This window comes from Eulemur rufifrons, chromosome 16, assembly GCF_041146395.1.
Source record: "Eulemur rufifrons isolate Redbay chromosome 16, OSU_ERuf_1, whole genome shotgun sequence".
Classification (NCBI taxonomy): domain Eukaryota; kingdom Metazoa; phylum Chordata; class Mammalia; order Primates; family Lemuridae; genus Eulemur; species Eulemur rufifrons.
In genome coordinates this window covers 85,408,022-85,424,566 of record NC_090998.1, presented here as the reverse complement: position 1 = coordinate 85,424,566, position 16,545 = coordinate 85,408,022, and the positions used below count along the sequence as shown (strand labels likewise).

The window sequence follows — 16,545 nt, the reverse complement described above, 5'->3', positions numbered from 1 at the left end:
CTGAAGGGTGCCCCTGCCTGCCTGGGGCGGGCACTTACTGGGGCCCTCAGGCTGGGAGAGAGGAGGGGTCACTAGTCTGTGGAGCGAGGGACTGAGCCTCCAGAATACCTAGGTTCCACGCTGAGGGCCCGCCCTCCCCCCTCCCCCGAACAATATTCACTGTATTTCACTGATTAGCCGCCACGCTGAGGACAGGGCAAGAAACAGTCTGGGTGTTTAAAGACAGCTGAACTGTCAAATGGATCCTGAAATTGCCGACCTTCAGATTTCTTGCTAGGTAAACAACGTGTGTTGCTGCGGTGCTTCAGCCGCCGTTGGCTGGGTTTCCTGTTACCTGCAGCTCAAAGTACCCTGAGGAATACTCCTCTACATGCCAAGGTCCAGCTGCCCTGGTCTTCCCACTGTCACTGTGGATGGTGACAGCCCGGAGCCTGAATGATGCTGGGCTCCACTGAAGCTCGTAGGCAGGAGGTAGGCGGCCAGACCTGGCCCGGCCCTGCCCGCGCCCTCCTGCCACCCGCTCAGGCTGATGCCCGCCTGTCCGGTGACCCTCCCTCAGGCTCCTGTGCTTTTGGTCCTGCTGCCCTTCTTCCGGGATGTGGAATGGGGCTTCCCCTCCTCTCCACCTCAACTCCTGCTCCTAAGCCGGCTCAAAGGTCAGGCCTCCTTGTGGAGCCGCTGTGACCCCGCAGGGCCTGCTCCCACCACCCTTCCCCCCAGCGGCCAACAGCATTTCGCACAGACCACGGCTACAGGCTCTGCTTCCTGACTTGTTACAATAACTCGACAGTAGCCGTTTGTTTGTTTCCACATCTTCTCCCCTCCGCTGTGAGCTCCTCAAGGGTAGAGCTTACAGCTCAGCATATCCAATTCTCCACACGTGGTGGGACCCGGACTGGGATAACCTGCAGTACCTGTTTGCTAAATGACTGGATGAAGGACGAGGCCATATTCGCCAGCACAATAAACCTTTATAACACTTCAGGTTAAATGAAATACTTACACCCTTTGGCACTCATTGATCCCTTAGTAGCTGTTGTGTGGAAATCCTAATCTTTCTTCAAACTGACCGTCCTTCGAATATTTTAAAAAAGTACCACGTCCCTTCTTAATCTGTCCTCCAACCTCCAACATCCTCAGTTCCTGCGACCACTCCACTCTGGACACGCCCTCCAGAGCCTTCGCCATGCAGACTGACCTCTCTGGACGCAGGCCCGCTGTGCCGTCCTTCTGGAAACGCAGTGTGGGAACTTACATGCCACACCAGACACTGTGGTTCTATTAACGCGCCCCATGACATTAGCTTTTTATTGGGCCGGGCGCGGTGGCTCACGCCTGTAATCCTAGCACTCTGGGAGGCCAAGGTGGGCGGATCCTTTGAGCTCAGGAGTTCGAGACCAGCCTGAGCAAGAGCGAGACCCCATCTCTACTAAAAATAGAAAGAAATTATATGGACAGCTAAAAATATATATAGAAAAAATTAGCCGGGCATGGTGGCGCATGCCTGTAGTCCCAGCTACTCGGGAGGCTGAGACAGGAGGATCGCTTGAGCTCAGGAGTTTGAGGTTGCTGTGAGCTAGGCTGATGCCACGGCACTCACTCTAGCCTGGGCAACAGAGTGAGACTCTGTCTCAAAAAAAAAAAAAAAAAAAAGCTTTTTATTAACCCTCCTGCACGGAGCTGACTTCCACACTGCGTTGTTGTGAAAGACACTCTTCACTGGCTCACGGCATCTAGCTTTCCTAGCTGCAGCTAGTTTCCTGCAGCTGGGGTGGCCCTGTGACCCACTTCTGGATACTGAGACCTAAGCGGAAGTCTCTTGGGTGGCTCCTGGGGCAGGTTTTGCTCTCCTGGCACCAGAGACGCAGGCAGCTTGTGCGTTCACCTGTGCTTCCTGCCGTGAGGGGACAAGCATGAGGATGATACCAGGATGTCAAAGAAGGTGGGGCAGAAATATAGAAAGAGCCATTACTGAACAAATTCGTTCTAGATGGACAGGGATGTTTTCACTCAAGGGGAAACCCAGCGGGTCCCTTTCAGTCATAAGGGGAAGCAGTGAGGTTGAAAATTTAAGCGTATGGGGTGCAGACAGACAAATCCCAGCCAAAGTCCTGACTTGAGCACCACTAGCTGTGTGACCCTGGGTGACTCCTTAGCCTCTCTGTGCCTCAGTTCCTTCTCTACAGAATAAATAACAAAAGTACTCACCTTCTAGGGCCGTGTGAGGAGGAGAGAAGAGTATGCATTTCAAGGGCCAAAAGTTACCTACTACAAAAATATCAACCACAAGATGACTTTGAAAATTTCAAGCACTCCCATCAGAGATATTAAAATCACATATATGCAGAAGCCATTTATTTTTCAGCCAGCAACTTGTCTTGAAGCCTATTTTCCAAATGAATAACTCTTTCCAGACCTAGCATGGAAAGTTCCATCGGTTTCTGAATTTGCTGAGCCACCCTTCCTCAAAACCCTGGCTGCCTCTCCCTTGTCATTTTTAACCACAGACCACAAGAGAAACCCTAAAATACCTTACAGAGGGTATTACTTCCACAACCCACAATTTTAAAGTTGATGTAACTAACTATTAATATAATACCTAACTAAAGAAAACTTCAGTTAGACGAAGGACGGTTTTCTAAAACTACCTAGGTAAGAGGGAGCAAGGCTGTGAAGGCAGAGGCCGTGAAGTGGCTGGCCAAAGTATCAACAGACACTTTTCTTCTCCCCTTACTTGTGAGTGTAAAAGACGTTACTGACGCCCTGGGTGGTGGGGGTGCAGAAGGGGTTTGTATTAGTCAGGGTCTCCAGAGAAATGCAACCAATAGAGAGAGGGAGATTGATTTTAAGGAACGGGCTTATGTGGCTGTGGAGGCTTGGCGAGTCGGAAATCTGCAGGGTAAGCCGGCAGGTTGGAGACGCAGGGGACTGACGGGGTTCGAGTGCAAGGGCAGCCTGCTGGCCGAATTCATTCTTGTTCTGGGGAGGTCAGTTTTTTTCCTGTTAAGGCCTTCAACTGATTGGATACGGCCCACCCATATTATGAAGGGCAATCTGCTTTACTCAAAGTCTACTGATTTTTTAAAAATTTTTAAATTATTCTTACTTTTTATTTATATGAAGGGGTGGGGGGTTGTGAGGAGGGGTGTTCGGTTGCCTTGTTTGTTTTTGTTGAGGCAGAGTCTCACTCTGCCACCCTGGGTAGCATGCAGTGGCATCACTGTAGCTCACTGCAACCTCCAACTCCTGGGCTCTAAGTGATCCTTCTGCCTCAGCCTCCTGGGTAGCTGGGACTACAGGTGCACACCACTATGTCTGGCGGGTTTTTTTTTTTTTTTTCCTTTCTTTCTTTTTGGTAGAGATGGGGTCTCACTCTTGCTCAGGCTGGTCTCGAACTCCTGAGCTCAAGCAATGCCCACGCCTCGGCCTCCCAGAGTACTAGGATTACAGGTGTGAGACATTGCGCCAGTCCAAAGTCTACTGGTTTAAATTTAATCTCATCTAAAAAATACCTTCACAGAAACATCCAGAATAATGTTTGACCAAGTATCTGGCTACTGTGGCCTGGCCAAGTTGACACATAAAGCTAACCACCACGGGGTTTATACTGTACCAACACAAGCAAGTTCAAACTGAACAGTGGACACGTCTGTCTGTCCTTAAAGTCTCTGTCTGTCTCAGCCACTGTGGTCTGGCTGGCTCCTCTCTCCCCCTCCTTCCTTTCCTTTCCTACCTTCCTGGCAGGGGTGAAGCCGGTTCCTCCCCTCAGGTCTTGCATAACAGTTCTCCATGGCACTTTTCAGTGCTCTTTCAATTGCCACGGTTCCCATGTCCCTTGAGGCATAAGAGCTGGGGTACACAGCCGGGAAGGGGTGGAGCTGACACCTGAACCGGCTCTTGTGATACACAATCCAAGTGCTGGCCTTATTTCCTGCTTATATCCAAGCACTCACAGTGTGCCACCCGGGATCACGTTGGGTGGGCTCATGGGCAAACTTAAAGATGTTTTTAGAGTTACATATTTACATTAATGTAGATTAGCAAAAGAGCATGAACTAGGTCATCAAAGCCATGATTTCATGGATATAATTATGTAGGAAGAGGTCAAATTTAAAAAGGTGAAGCAGGCTGGGCATGGTGGCTGATGCCTGTCAACTCAGCACTTGGGAAGGCTGAGGTGGGAGGATCCCTTGAGGCCAGTTGTTTGAGACCAGCCTGGGCAACATAGGGAGACCCCATCTCTACAAAGAATTTAAAAATCATCTGGGTGTGGTGACACCTGCCTGTAGTCCTAGCCACTCAGCAGCTGAGGCAGAAGGATCACTTGAGCCCAGGAGTTTGAGGCTGCAGTGAGTTATGATCAGGCCACTGTACTCCAGCCTGGGTGACAAGACTGAGACCCTTGTCACCAGAAAAAAAAAAAATAGGTGAGCCAATGAAAGGAAAACATATGAAAATAATAATAAACTGACATGGCAGTATACACAAATCATAAAGGTGGTGCATGAAGAACAGCATTTGGAGAACACTGGCCTAGATCAAGACCTCCTTGGTAAGGAGATAAAGAGTTAACCTGTCCTGAATCCCTTTCTTCTCAGGGGTGGTGGCCCCAAGCTAATTAGGAGACACCGAGTGTTTTGTTTTGGTTTTTTTTTTCCTAAAACCAGAAGAGCGGAAATCCGGAACTTTACTCTTATTTCTTCGAGCTCAGTAAGGGAACAAAACCTACTCACCAGTTCTATCCATAGGGTCAGTCAACGGGCTTAATTCCCAAGCGGGAACCAGCTCCACCCCACAGCCTGAAACCTGACCTGTCTGTGAATGCGGCTGCCACCGAGCCAGAGACTGCTCATTCCCCAGGGACACAAAGACCATCACAAAGGCTGCACTGGAGCCAGAGTCCTGGGATGGCGCCTAAGCTCACCACTAACTTAGACTGTGCCCCAGGAATGATAACACCAGTGAAAACCACAACAGCTAACAATAATGGACACGTCCTCTCTGCAAGGCACCAGGTCAAGTGCTTCATAACACAAAACAACAGCCCCTCTGATAGGTGCTATTATTATCCCTAGAGAGGTTAAGTAACTTGCTCCAGGTAACCGGTGAGGACTGGAACTGGACTCAGATCATTCAACCTGACTCAAGCTCACCCTGGGCCTTACTAGTATGTGTACAGCTGAGGCAAAGCCCTTTCTAGACAAAGCCCTGTCATCCTCAAGACAGACTCTAATGTGGCTCCTGCACTTATAGATCAGAAAACTAGAGCTCCAAAACCTAAGGGCTCCCCAGGGCACACTGCAGGGAAGAGCAGAGGTCCCGAAACAGGGGGCCCAGGGCTGGAGAATCCCCAAGCAGCCCTGCATGGGTGTTCTGGGACTCCACTTTGAGGAACTCTGTCCTCCGTCATTCTGGCCCTGCCTAGCTACTCTGATCGAGGTCAGCAAAACATGAGCCCGTGTGTCAAATTCAGTCTGTTTTTGGGTGGTCCTTGAGCTGTGGATGGTCTCTACATTTTTAAATGGTTGGAAAAAAAGCCAAAGAAGAATAAAATTTCATGACATGTGAAAATGACGTGAAATACAAATTTCACTGCCCACAAATAAGGCTTTATTAGAGCATAGCCATGCCTATACATTTACCTGTGGTCTGTGGCTGCTTTTGCCCTGTGATGGCAGAGTTGGGTAGTTGCAACAGAGCCCACCTGGCCTGCAAAGGTGTTAAGTATTTACCATCGGGCCCTGTCTCGCCCACCCTGCCCGCCAGTGCAGGAATCCTCTTCACAATCATCTTCCCTCCAGCCTCTGCCTTCACACCTCCAGTGATGGGGGGCTCACTACCAAACAAGGCCGCCTGCTCCACCTTTGAAAGGCTCTACGGACAGCTATTTATACTGGCACTGAACTCCTTGCTGTAACATCACACTCTGCCCTTGGGGCCTTGCACAATCAGTTCTATCACTCTTCCACAACAGCCGTTGGTTTCTTTCCTCCCTCTAATAGCAACCCTTCCCTGTCCCTATCTAGCCCCTCTGTTGTTCCCACCAATCCTCTGGGAGGCAGAGGGAGGTGGTGGCACCTCTGTGTTACAGACAGGAGATGGGCAACCGGGAGGGAGCAGAACACGGTTAGGGAAAGAACCAGGGCTGGACCTGGTCTCCCGCCTCCTAGCCTGGTGTCTCCTCAATAACACCACTGGAGTATCCACTTTGATTTCTAGCCCATCACTTCCCAAATGGCCCCTTAGGGGCCCATGGTGGTCTCTCATTTCTATGATTCCTTCCTGTGGCTCCCTTGGCTTGGCCTTTGTGGACCAAGGACAGCTCTCTCTGACTTTTTCACCTCTTCCCTCCACCCCAGGGCTTAGTCTAAGCCTCTGAACTCTTCTCCCCTCACATCCAGCTCCCACCGCCCCAACTACTGAAGCTGGTCCCTAGGGACTGCCCCTATTTATAGCCTCTGATACCTGAAGGTTGCATTCATCAATCGGTTGGGACTCAGACTCAAAATGCCAGGGGTGAGCTCATAGCCAGAAATGGAAAATGGCATCTTGGGTTGATTTCTGACATCTGTCTATAAAACACAGCCAGTAAGATTTGCCCTCAGAGAATACCTGGAAAGGGTTTTGAAATCCTTGAAAGAAGAGGGCTGTGACAACACTGCCTACTCCAAAGGATCTGGAATTCTCTCAGCTATGGGCTGCTGCCCTTGGGAAGCTCTCCTACTAATAGACAAGGGCAAGTGATCTGCAAGTGTGCATGTCCTAACCTGTGGGTAGAACAGTAACTGTGGATCTTGGAGGGCTGAACTAATATAAATTCAGAAGAAGCACTGAGCAGGCAGTGGTAGTGTGGTGAGGGTACAAGAGAAGCCCTGGGTCTAGATTCCAACCCCGAGTAGCTCTGAAACCCTAGGAAGTGATACTTTCCCTCAGACTTACTTGTGGTGAAACGAAAAAAAAACCAGCAAGATCGTGTAGGGACACCATGAAGATTAATACTTAGGATACCAGCATAACACCCGGCAAATGGTATTTGTTCACTAAATGCTACTTTCCCTTCCTCCTTTCTTCCCTCCTACTACATATGTACCAGGCACTATGCTAGGTGCTGAGGGTCTGGATAAATAGGGTACATTTCCTGCTCTCAAGAAGTTCAGTCTGGCCGGGGAGCCAGACATGCACAACTACCAACAGAATGGAATAATGGGGTCCCAGTGTGATGATGGCAAGAGCCAAACACTCACACTGTGCTAGGCACTCTGTGGGGACTATGTTTCTTCATTCTCACAAGCACCTCAGTGAGGTGGATGCTGTTATCATCCACATCCTATCAAGAGGAAACTGAGGCTCAGAGCCCAAAGTCATACAGTGAGGGGCCCCGAGGACCTAGCATGACTGGTGAGTAAAAAAGCAATGGCTGGATCTGAAGAGGTCAGGGAAGGCCTCAGGGAGGAGGTGATAATGCCCTGAGCTTTGAAGGATGAGCCAGAACTCCTCAGTGGGGGAGAGGAGCGGGCACTGCAGGCAGAGGGACCAGCAAGCATAAAGGGGTGTGTGGGGATGGGTGGGAACTTTGTGAGTTGAGTGACACTCACCCCTGATTAGCACCATTAGCACTCATTGTCCTTAGGGATGCCAGTTCTGCAAGGCTCTACTCTCAACAAGGTCATGGGAATCGGCAGGTTTGGGAAGAGATTATTTTACTCCTGCAGCAAAGAGGGGCCTGGTTTACAGAAATACAAGCAGCTAGTACTAGGGTATCAGTAATTACAACCAATGAGCAGTGTGCTGCCAATGAGCAGAGGTACTTCCATCTTCTTATCTAAAAAGGAATGTGGAATACTGGGGGGATTAATTCAAGTGGCAGATACTCTTCATTCAATGCTACTTTTGGAGTCTCTCCAACTTTGGTTCAAATTTTAGTGGCTTAGCTTTGCTATCAATTCACTGAGTCTTGGGAGAGTCACAGCCTCCACCCTTCCCTCTCCCAGACTCAGTTTACTCCAGTGTAAAATGAAGGGATGGGCTAGAACAGAGGTTTTCAACAAGTGGTCTCCAACCCAGCTGCCTTAACATCAGCTGGGAGCTTGTTAGAAATGCAAATTCTAGAGTTACACCCCAGACCTGCAGAGTGAGGGGTAGAGAAGAGATGTAGAGCAGCCATCCCTGCTTTAACAAGCCCTCCCTGGAATTCTGATGTGAACTACTGGGTTAGAAGATCCCCAAGGTAAGGCTCTTTCAGAGGTAAAATTCGGCTTGTGCTGTAAGGTATTATGATTCAGTAGCATCCTCTTTGGACACAAGTATTTGTAGCCCAAGAAAGGCAACCCTTCAGGGTGAGAAGAGAAACTAAGTTTTCTTTGACCAGCTGGAACCCAGAGCCCCGGTGAGCTTTTCCAGAAAGCCTAAGGAATACGTGGCTCACTCTGAAGGCAGATCTTTTATTTGTTTGTTTGTTTTTAAGTCAGAAGTCTCAACCTTGGCATGTGATAAAAGTAGTGGTAACTGTAGTTGGAGAAAGAAAGATGAGAGGAGAGCTGCCTTCTCTTCTCAGCTCCAAACCCATCCCATGACTCACTGTGGGGTGTGCATGTGGCCTGGGGAAGGCGGAGGCGGGGTGGTCCTCTAAGAGGGCAGTTCCTCTCCCTGGTCCAGGAGCTTCCTGATGTTAACTCCTGGTCTGCCACCTCCCCCTTAGAGAGAATTGATTACAAAACCTCAGAAGAGCCACAAACAGCCACAGTGGCGATTACAACACAGAGCTGGGGTGACAGACTTTAGACAGGTTTGGCTTCCAAGACAGTAAGAATAAAAAGAATGTCTTCTTTTAAAGATCTAGTTTTCCTGGTCTGGACATAAGGCTAAAAGTTATATAAAGATGAAGAGACCATTTCACAGTGATGCCATGGGTTCTTCATGCAAGAAGGGGGCACACCGAGACTGTCCCTGGAGAAGTGTCGGCCGTTTGGGCCATGGCCTTTGGGGTCTTCCCACGTTGGTGCCCCCGAATGAGCAATTTCCCCCTGCCTTCACTTGGTGGTATCTCAATAACGATAATAAACATTACAACATTTTTAAATATAGCATTGGCCACGTGCCGGGCGCTGTTCCAAGTGTTTCACATTTATTAACAAATTTAATCCTCACAACAAGCCGACGGAGGTAGGGACCATTATTACCCCCAATTACAGGTGAGGAAACCCCGGCCCAGAAAGGCTCTGTCACAGAACTGTGACTCTCCTGTCCACAGGGTGCAAAGGACCACAGACCAGCAGGTCGGACTCAGGAGTCCCGGCCAGACTGCTCGGCTGCCCCATCTACTCAGAGACGAGGGGGGATGACCCGGCTGGTTTCTAAGATCACTTATGGCTCAGAGGTGCTGCGAGCCTGCGCCGGTCCACCCGACGCCGGTTCGTGAAAGGAGCCAAGGCGGGCTCGTCCCGAGACCCAAGTCTATAAAGGCCTGGTCTCCTGGTCGGGCGGTCTCCGGTGCTGGGCCCCTCCCGCAAGTCGCCCCGCAGACGCCAAGCCCTGGGCTCCCCGGTCCTGGGGAGAAGAGAATTCTAGCCTTCTCAGGTGTCCGTATCCGGAGAGCCCGGCGAGCCAGGAAGGACCCGCCAAGAGCCCAGGTGGCGGGGCCCAAGCTGGGGAAGCACGCGAGACACAACCGAGCAGCCCCACGACTGCCAAACACGCAGTCCCTTTAACCCCGCAAACTTTCTCCCTCGATTCGGGACCCCCGGCAGACGCACATTGGCTGGGCCGCGGCCGTCCAGACCCGCCCTTCCTCTTGACCTATTGGCCGTCGTCAGCATCCATCACAAGCCGAACCCTCGTAATGGCCCGGCTCTTGTCAATCAAGGGTGGGCGGGGAACAGGGCGGGGAGTGACACGCCAGCCTCGTTGCCCTCCCTGCCTCACCGACTGGGGATCTGGCGGCGCTCGGGGGACAGAGACTGGTGCAGAGCACCGGGGCAGGCTGTGCGGGGCTCCAGGGACTCACCGATGCGCTGTCCCACCGGAGAGCTGAACGGGTTCCCCAGGAGAAAGTCCATCGCTGCGACTGCCGCTGCCACCAACCCTGGGAATCAGCTGACAGCAACCGCCAGCGCCGCCGACCCGTCACGTGACGCGCCCGACGGCCCACGGGGCGGGGCAGAGGAACTCCGGAGCTTGGCCGCAGGCCCCGCCCCGACGCGGCAGGGTCCAGCCCCGGGTGAGGGCGATGACCTCACTGCGCCTCACTCGGCGTCGGCGGACGTCACGCACGACGTGAGGCCGGGGCGGGGCCTAGGAGGTCGGGCCTCTCTAAGCCACGCCCCTGACGAGTTTCGAAAGGATTTCTGGGGTACGGTCTCAAGGTCCCTACACTTCTGGGAAACTGGGTCTCAGACCAGGAAATGACTTGGGTAAGGTCACACAGAAGCCCAGACTCTTAGTGTCTTAGCTCTTAGTCCTTGGGACCTCACTGTGACTTCATACCTGCCTACTCCTGAGGTTGACATCCTCTCAGGGCCTGTTGTCTCCCTGCCTGGGTATGACTCTTGTATTTGATGTCGAGGTCTCCCTGCTCCAAGATGCACCCTGCTTACAGCCCAGATTCACTTGCCTTAAATGGGAGGCAAGGACTAAGAGTTTGTGATCCCTTGAGACTGACGGCCAATTTAATGAATTGCAGCTGGGGACCAGCTAGCGCCCAGGATGGCAGAAAGCACACAGATGTAGTCACGTGTGGGAACTCCGGTACCCATCTCTACCATTAATTTGCTGGGTGAGCCAAACAGAGAGCTCCCATTTTCTCTGGAATGTATTTTTTAGGTCATAAGCTCCTTTGAGAATTTGAAAAAAGCCATGAGCCTTTCTGAAGAAAAAAAGGCAGCAATACAATTTTGCTTATAACCTCAGGGAGTTTCTGGGGCCCTGAAGTGCATCAGTGGACCCCACTTTAAGAATTTCAAAGGCCTTTCCCCGCTTTGTGATTCTAATCTCTCCTTCCAGCTTCCTGGCTGTGCACCCTGTGTCACATATGTCGCCTACACCCTAGATACCTATTTAGGATTTTTTCTTCTGACATGTACTCCACGGCCTTGGTCATTTGTGCTATTACAGGGTACTTTAATCATGATGTTTGTGATTTTTAATTTTAAAAGGCTAGTAAATTGACTCTGTACACATTTTAGATGATTGAAAACCTAAATTAGAACTTAATCACTTCTGTACATTCACTTGTTTGAGCAGCCATGGGAGCTTATGTCTTTACTGTACAATATAAAAACTGTGCTTTGAAGTGTTTCCATGATGCTCACGGGACCAGCTAACAAATGCCCTTTCCCCCACTAGTCCAGATGCTCCATGAAGGTGGGGATACTATGTCTATTTTGCTTATCACTGTTGTCTAACACAATGACTAGCATATGAAAATTCAAATCAATCTACCTTTCATTAATGGTATTTGGACTGTAAGGGGAGGGAATGCACATTTAAGATGACCTTTATGTCAGGTACATGCCATGATCTTTCTTCATTTAACCATATTGCTTGGTTGTATGGAGTATATTTAGCATGAACTTCTTTTGGATTCTTCCATTACAACCTTTAACGTCCCTATGTTGGGTGGTGGTTTGCTAGAAGTTCTTGTAAGCTTTATTCGTCATGGTAGAAAATCAGAAACAACTCATATACCCCCAAATAGGAAGTGGACCACGCAAATAGAATACTATATAGCTATTCAAACAGAAATGGAAGGATGTGGATTTTATCAACACAGTAGACAAGGATGTAAATGGCAAACATAAAGTTAGTACAAACCTGATTAAAACTATGTTTTTAAGTGTGCTAATAAGGACCAAACTCATTTAGTAAAAATTTCCACTTACTTTTTCCTTTTAAGTGTTTTAGCAATATTAATATCATGCCTTACTGAGGGTCCCTTGAGATTGACAGTCTGTATAAATGTAATCTATTATGTCCTTTAAGCACTTATAAACAAAAATCAAGATACACTGCCTCCAAAATTTAAAGACAATAGTATGACAAGAAAATTGAAAGCCAGTTGGACATTTGAATAATGCAAAGATCTCAGATAGCTTTCCTACAATCACATTCGCTCAAGACTGTAGAGAATGGATTCTGATTAATGATATACATGACTTAAATTTGAAAGTAGCTTAGGTTAGAAAGAACCTAGGCTTTGGGGTCAGCCGTACAAGTGTTCTTATTTTGGCTTTGCCATTTACTAGCTATATAAACTTACGAAAAGTGCTTTTCAGCATCTTTCTCCTCATCTGTAAAGGGGAACAATATAAGGCTTTGGGGAAGATTAAGTGAGATAAAGTATGCAAATCACTCTCTCTAATAGTCATTTAGTGATATATTGGTCTCTTTCTTGCTGCCTCTCCATAAGATGTTAGCCTTTTAATCGATCGTATTATTTCACTATTTATGACTTTTAACACCTTGAATCTGCATTGAAATTTTTACTTTGAAAATTCAAACAAATCCCCATATATTCAATCTTCGTAATATTACTAAACATTTATGCCAGGCTGGCTGGCTGGCTGCAGGCATGGAGATAGGGAGGTGACATTAACACTATTTTACAGATGGAACTTTGAAAGCCTATAAGGGTTAAGTGACTTACCTAACATCACTGACTAAGCCAGGACAGTGCTGAAACAGCATGAGATAAATCATATTTAGCACATGATGCAGGTGCAACTTACATGAAATTGATGAATATTTTCTTGATTTAGGCCAACATCATAATGTACATAGTTTCATTTGCCAATAAATAAAGCCACAGTTATCAGATTCACTGGATTTGCAATTTGGAAAAGAGAAAATGACAGCCTCTACAATGTAAAAATTAATAGAAACAGTAAGATTTATGTCAGAAAAGTCACTAAGATTAGAAACTTGACCTCTATTTCAGGTTGATTTTTTTTCTTTTTTTAGAGAAAATTATGGTATGATACAGTATGAAAAACAGGTTTTATAATTTCATAGAAACTATGATTAACACAATTAGGGAAAAGACAGCTGAGACTGGGCTACAAATATTAAAAAGGTGATTTTTAATAATATAAGTACAAAATTTTATTTCTTTATACAACTGTAACGGGATTTGGATCAAACCACTAGAATTTATTTAAAAAACAAAATAAAACAATGATATAAAAACTGCAAGAAGGTCTGAATCCAAAGTTTTTCCTCTAATAGTACCAAATACCACAAGGTACAGATTATCATACAAATGTGTACAAATTTAAATACAAATACAATAGGGCTGGGTTTCAAAGGAAAACAAACAAACAAAAAGCAGGTCCTCATCAGGATTTCATTAATGTATACAAATGACAATGATAGGACTGACTTCTTCCTGTACTGTTCATGTTTTCCAGACCCCCACTAGCTACCTGGTATCAAACAGGAAACTCCCACGGGTACAAATGAGGCATGGTACAAGGTTCTAACACATGAAATCAAGCTAAGATTTCTGCTCTTCTTGATTTTGGTTTCCAAACATTCCTGTTTGCTTCTCTGTTTCCCCAATTAAATCTCAAAACTGCTCTGAGATGAGACAGGGATTCAGCATCCAGAATACCTTTAAGCAGCACAGCCCCGTGACAACACTAGTGGGAGAAGGGAAGGAATTAAATAGGACGCAGGCTGGCTGCACTGTCCCCAGAGATTTACTTTGATGCTGTAGTGCTCTGTCTAGGCCAGGAGAAGAAAGCACAGTTACCCCGGAGCTTGGTTTTGGTAGGGAATCTCACATCAAATTTAAAAACAACCCTGAAGTGCTTAACTGTCTCCTTTCCAACTGGGAATCAAAAGTCAGGTTCTTTGGAAATAAGGGCAGCTGGGAATGGTAACATTCCTTTTTATTTTACTTTCTTGACATTATTGAAGGCCATGAAGTTCTTTATAAAGAATTAGAATCCTAATATAATGATTGCTTTTTGATACCTTAATATGTAGATGAATTGGAGTTTTCGGAACAGACCAGAGGAAGGAAGGGAGAAATGACAAATCTGTATCTTCCACATGCTGTTGCTGGTGGAGGCTTTTGTTATTAAATTATATATACAGAAATTTACAGGATAAATTAAAATCTAAGAGATTTTTAAAGAGTTAAATACACATAATTGAAATACACATTCACACGCACACATAAATAAACCTACATGAGAATTGAGTACTTTTTTTTTTGCAATTCGCTTATATGTGGAATGCAGAACACTGTATCTGCCCACCAGGGGAACCCATAAGATGAACCCAAGAATCGTGCTGGGCAAAGTTTATCCACAACAAACAAGCAACTAAGCAGCAGCTTGTGAGGACTTGGTGGCTAACTTAATGCTGCCAATGAAAGATACCAGCTCTTGGCATTGCAGACCAAATATTCTGGGTCAGCTCAGCACATATGTAGGTTCAACTGGTAGCACTGACAACTTTACCCATTTCAAGGTATTTTTTGCTGCCAGGGCTCACATAACTCCTTGGCTTCTACTGAGGCTACCAATGATTACAATAAATTTTGAGACGTGGACACCTGTATAGTAGGCATCAGAATAAAGCCCCTACTCAGTTCACCTAAGCCATCTCAATAACTATCATGGGAACGATTTTATCACCTCCTACCTAGGTCACTTCAAATCGAAAAGCTCTGTATTTTCAGTTAACTGGCATCTTCCCATAATCTTTTCCATTACATTTCAGACTGTAAGACAGGTAAGGCAAATGGTCAGTGACGGGTCTGGAGGTCCAACTGAGTTTGGAAAAATAATCACATTTTAGCTGTCCATAAAGAGATGTGCTTGGCACCTAGAACAAGCCCCCAGCCCCCACGTTACATTGATTTTTAAGGCAGATTTATCCACCACAGGAAAAAAGAATCCCAGGCCCATATTCATGCTGAAGTTTCCTCTTAGCTAAACCTTTGCCATTTCATAAAATTATTAAAAGCAAAGTAGTTACAGTCCTATGTATATATTGTACATTATATATATATATATATGTATAGATATAAAAATTTAAAACCTACACCCGGAGGCCAGTGAAGAGATCTGGAACAGTCATATATACACAAACCAGCAATGGTGTAGGATAAGGTTTCTGTCTCAGGATTCTTTGCTGTCACAGTCCAGGCATGATGTAAGCAATGTTGTCTAGTGTGTTTGACTGCAAAACAAGGTAAAAAGGTTCAATTGAAGAGTTCTTTACCTTGGTTCCCTGAGACATGTTTCTTTGTTCAGGGGAGAGAGATGAGAAAGATAAAGTGAAGTTAGAAAAAATAGGGTGAGAATGAAGATGACATCCTGTTGTTTGTTATGCTAGGAGCTTTTCTGCTGACTTCTCCCCCATTAATCCTAGTAAAAAGAGAGGCAGAAAATTCCTGTACTGTCTTTGTGTGTAGAATGGCACACAGGAAACACAAGAATTACAGTACCTCAATGGCTAGAATCCTTCTCTGCAAAGTACTGTTTTGGGAAATGGCATGTTTTCTAGTTTCACTGAAAGCATGGCATGCATTTAATAATGCAGTATCATGTTCCATGGGCTGACAGATGAAGGAAGCACCAGGTGCCACAAAGCCTTATGAGCCTGTGCCTGATAGTACTCATTAAGGTAGGGCTTCTCTGACTCCCAATGGATCTGGCCCTAAATATCCAAGGAAAACAAGGAAAACTCACCAAGACCTGTTTGGGACAGCCATTCAATTCAGGTAGTTGTGTGGTCAGACATGCCAAGGGGCCAAGTGCACAGATGATGGAATCCAGAAGCACTGACAGACTACCAGACACAGCCACCATGCCCTGAAAAGGAGAGCATTAAAGGAGAGGAGAGTGTAACTTGAATCATATGGATGCTCTCTCCATGTTCTGGTTGACCTCCTCACATGGATCTTTAAATCCCGGGCAGTTCTAATCACACAATATGAAACCTGCAGCAGAAATGGAAGTTTACTTTGATAACTCTGTAAGTTGTTTAAAAAGAAAACTTTCACAATACATTCCTAGGTTTCCTTTCTATATTCCCAACCCATCTTACCTTCTATGTAACCTTGGGGAGATCACATAACTCCTTTCTCCTTAAGAGGAATAGTGAAAAATGCTTTACCTACTCTGGAGAGCCGTTGGCAAGATTTGTGAGATCATATATGCAAAGTGTATCTATTATAAACTCCATAAATGTAGCTGAAATGTGATAACTATGAGAATTCTACAACCCTACACGTTAACATTTAACAGAGTCCTCCATGTATGTGGCTTTTGGTAGCTGATGATATCACTTTCTTGTTGGTTGACTTGTTCACTCTTGAAAAAAAGTGAATTTGGCTCATTTCAAATTTTAATATCTTGTATAATTCATATTGTCTATATATTTGTGATTCAAAGAAATAAATGAGACTGCTTGCTATGAATGCTGCTGCTCAGCTCTTGTATAATCTGCTTTAACTAGAAGCACTGTGACATTTAGGGAGGCAGCATAGCAGAGTCCTTAAGAGAATGAACTCTGGACTTGGGCTGCCCGAGTCCAGAT

At 46.5% G+C, this 16,545-nt stretch overlaps 2 protein-coding genes across 5 annotated transcripts in view; both read right to left on the bottom strand.

Moving 5' to 3' along the window:
• The window catches only part of TOM1 (target of myb1 membrane trafficking protein), a 39,539-nt gene extending 28,826 nt beyond the window's left edge, over positions 1–10,713 (bottom strand). For 3 of the 4 annotated variants that reach the window (XM_069491663.1, XM_069491664.1, XM_069491666.1), the window contains exon 1: positions 10,004–10,090. In XM_069491663.1, the coding sequence (XP_069347764.1) occupies positions 10,004–10,055 (52 nt within the window). In that variant the 5' untranslated portion in view covers positions 10,056–10,090. Of the gene's footprint in view, positions 1–10,003; positions 10,091–10,609 lie in introns of those variants that run through there. The other variant, XM_069491665.1, reaches the window with a different exon arrangement.
• A 4,329-nt stretch (positions 10,714–15,042) lies between these two features.
• The window catches only part of HMGXB4 (HMG-box containing 4), a 34,343-nt gene continuing 32,840 nt past the window's right edge, over positions 15,043–16,545 (bottom strand). The window contains exons 10-11 of the mRNA XM_069490155.1: positions 15,696–15,818; positions 15,043–15,183 (exon numbers count right to left, since the gene is read on the bottom strand). Coding sequence (XP_069346256.1) covers positions 15,139–15,183; positions 15,696–15,818 — 168 coding nt within the window. The 3' untranslated portion in view covers positions 15,043–15,138. The remainder of the gene's footprint in view (positions 15,184–15,695; positions 15,819–16,545) is intronic.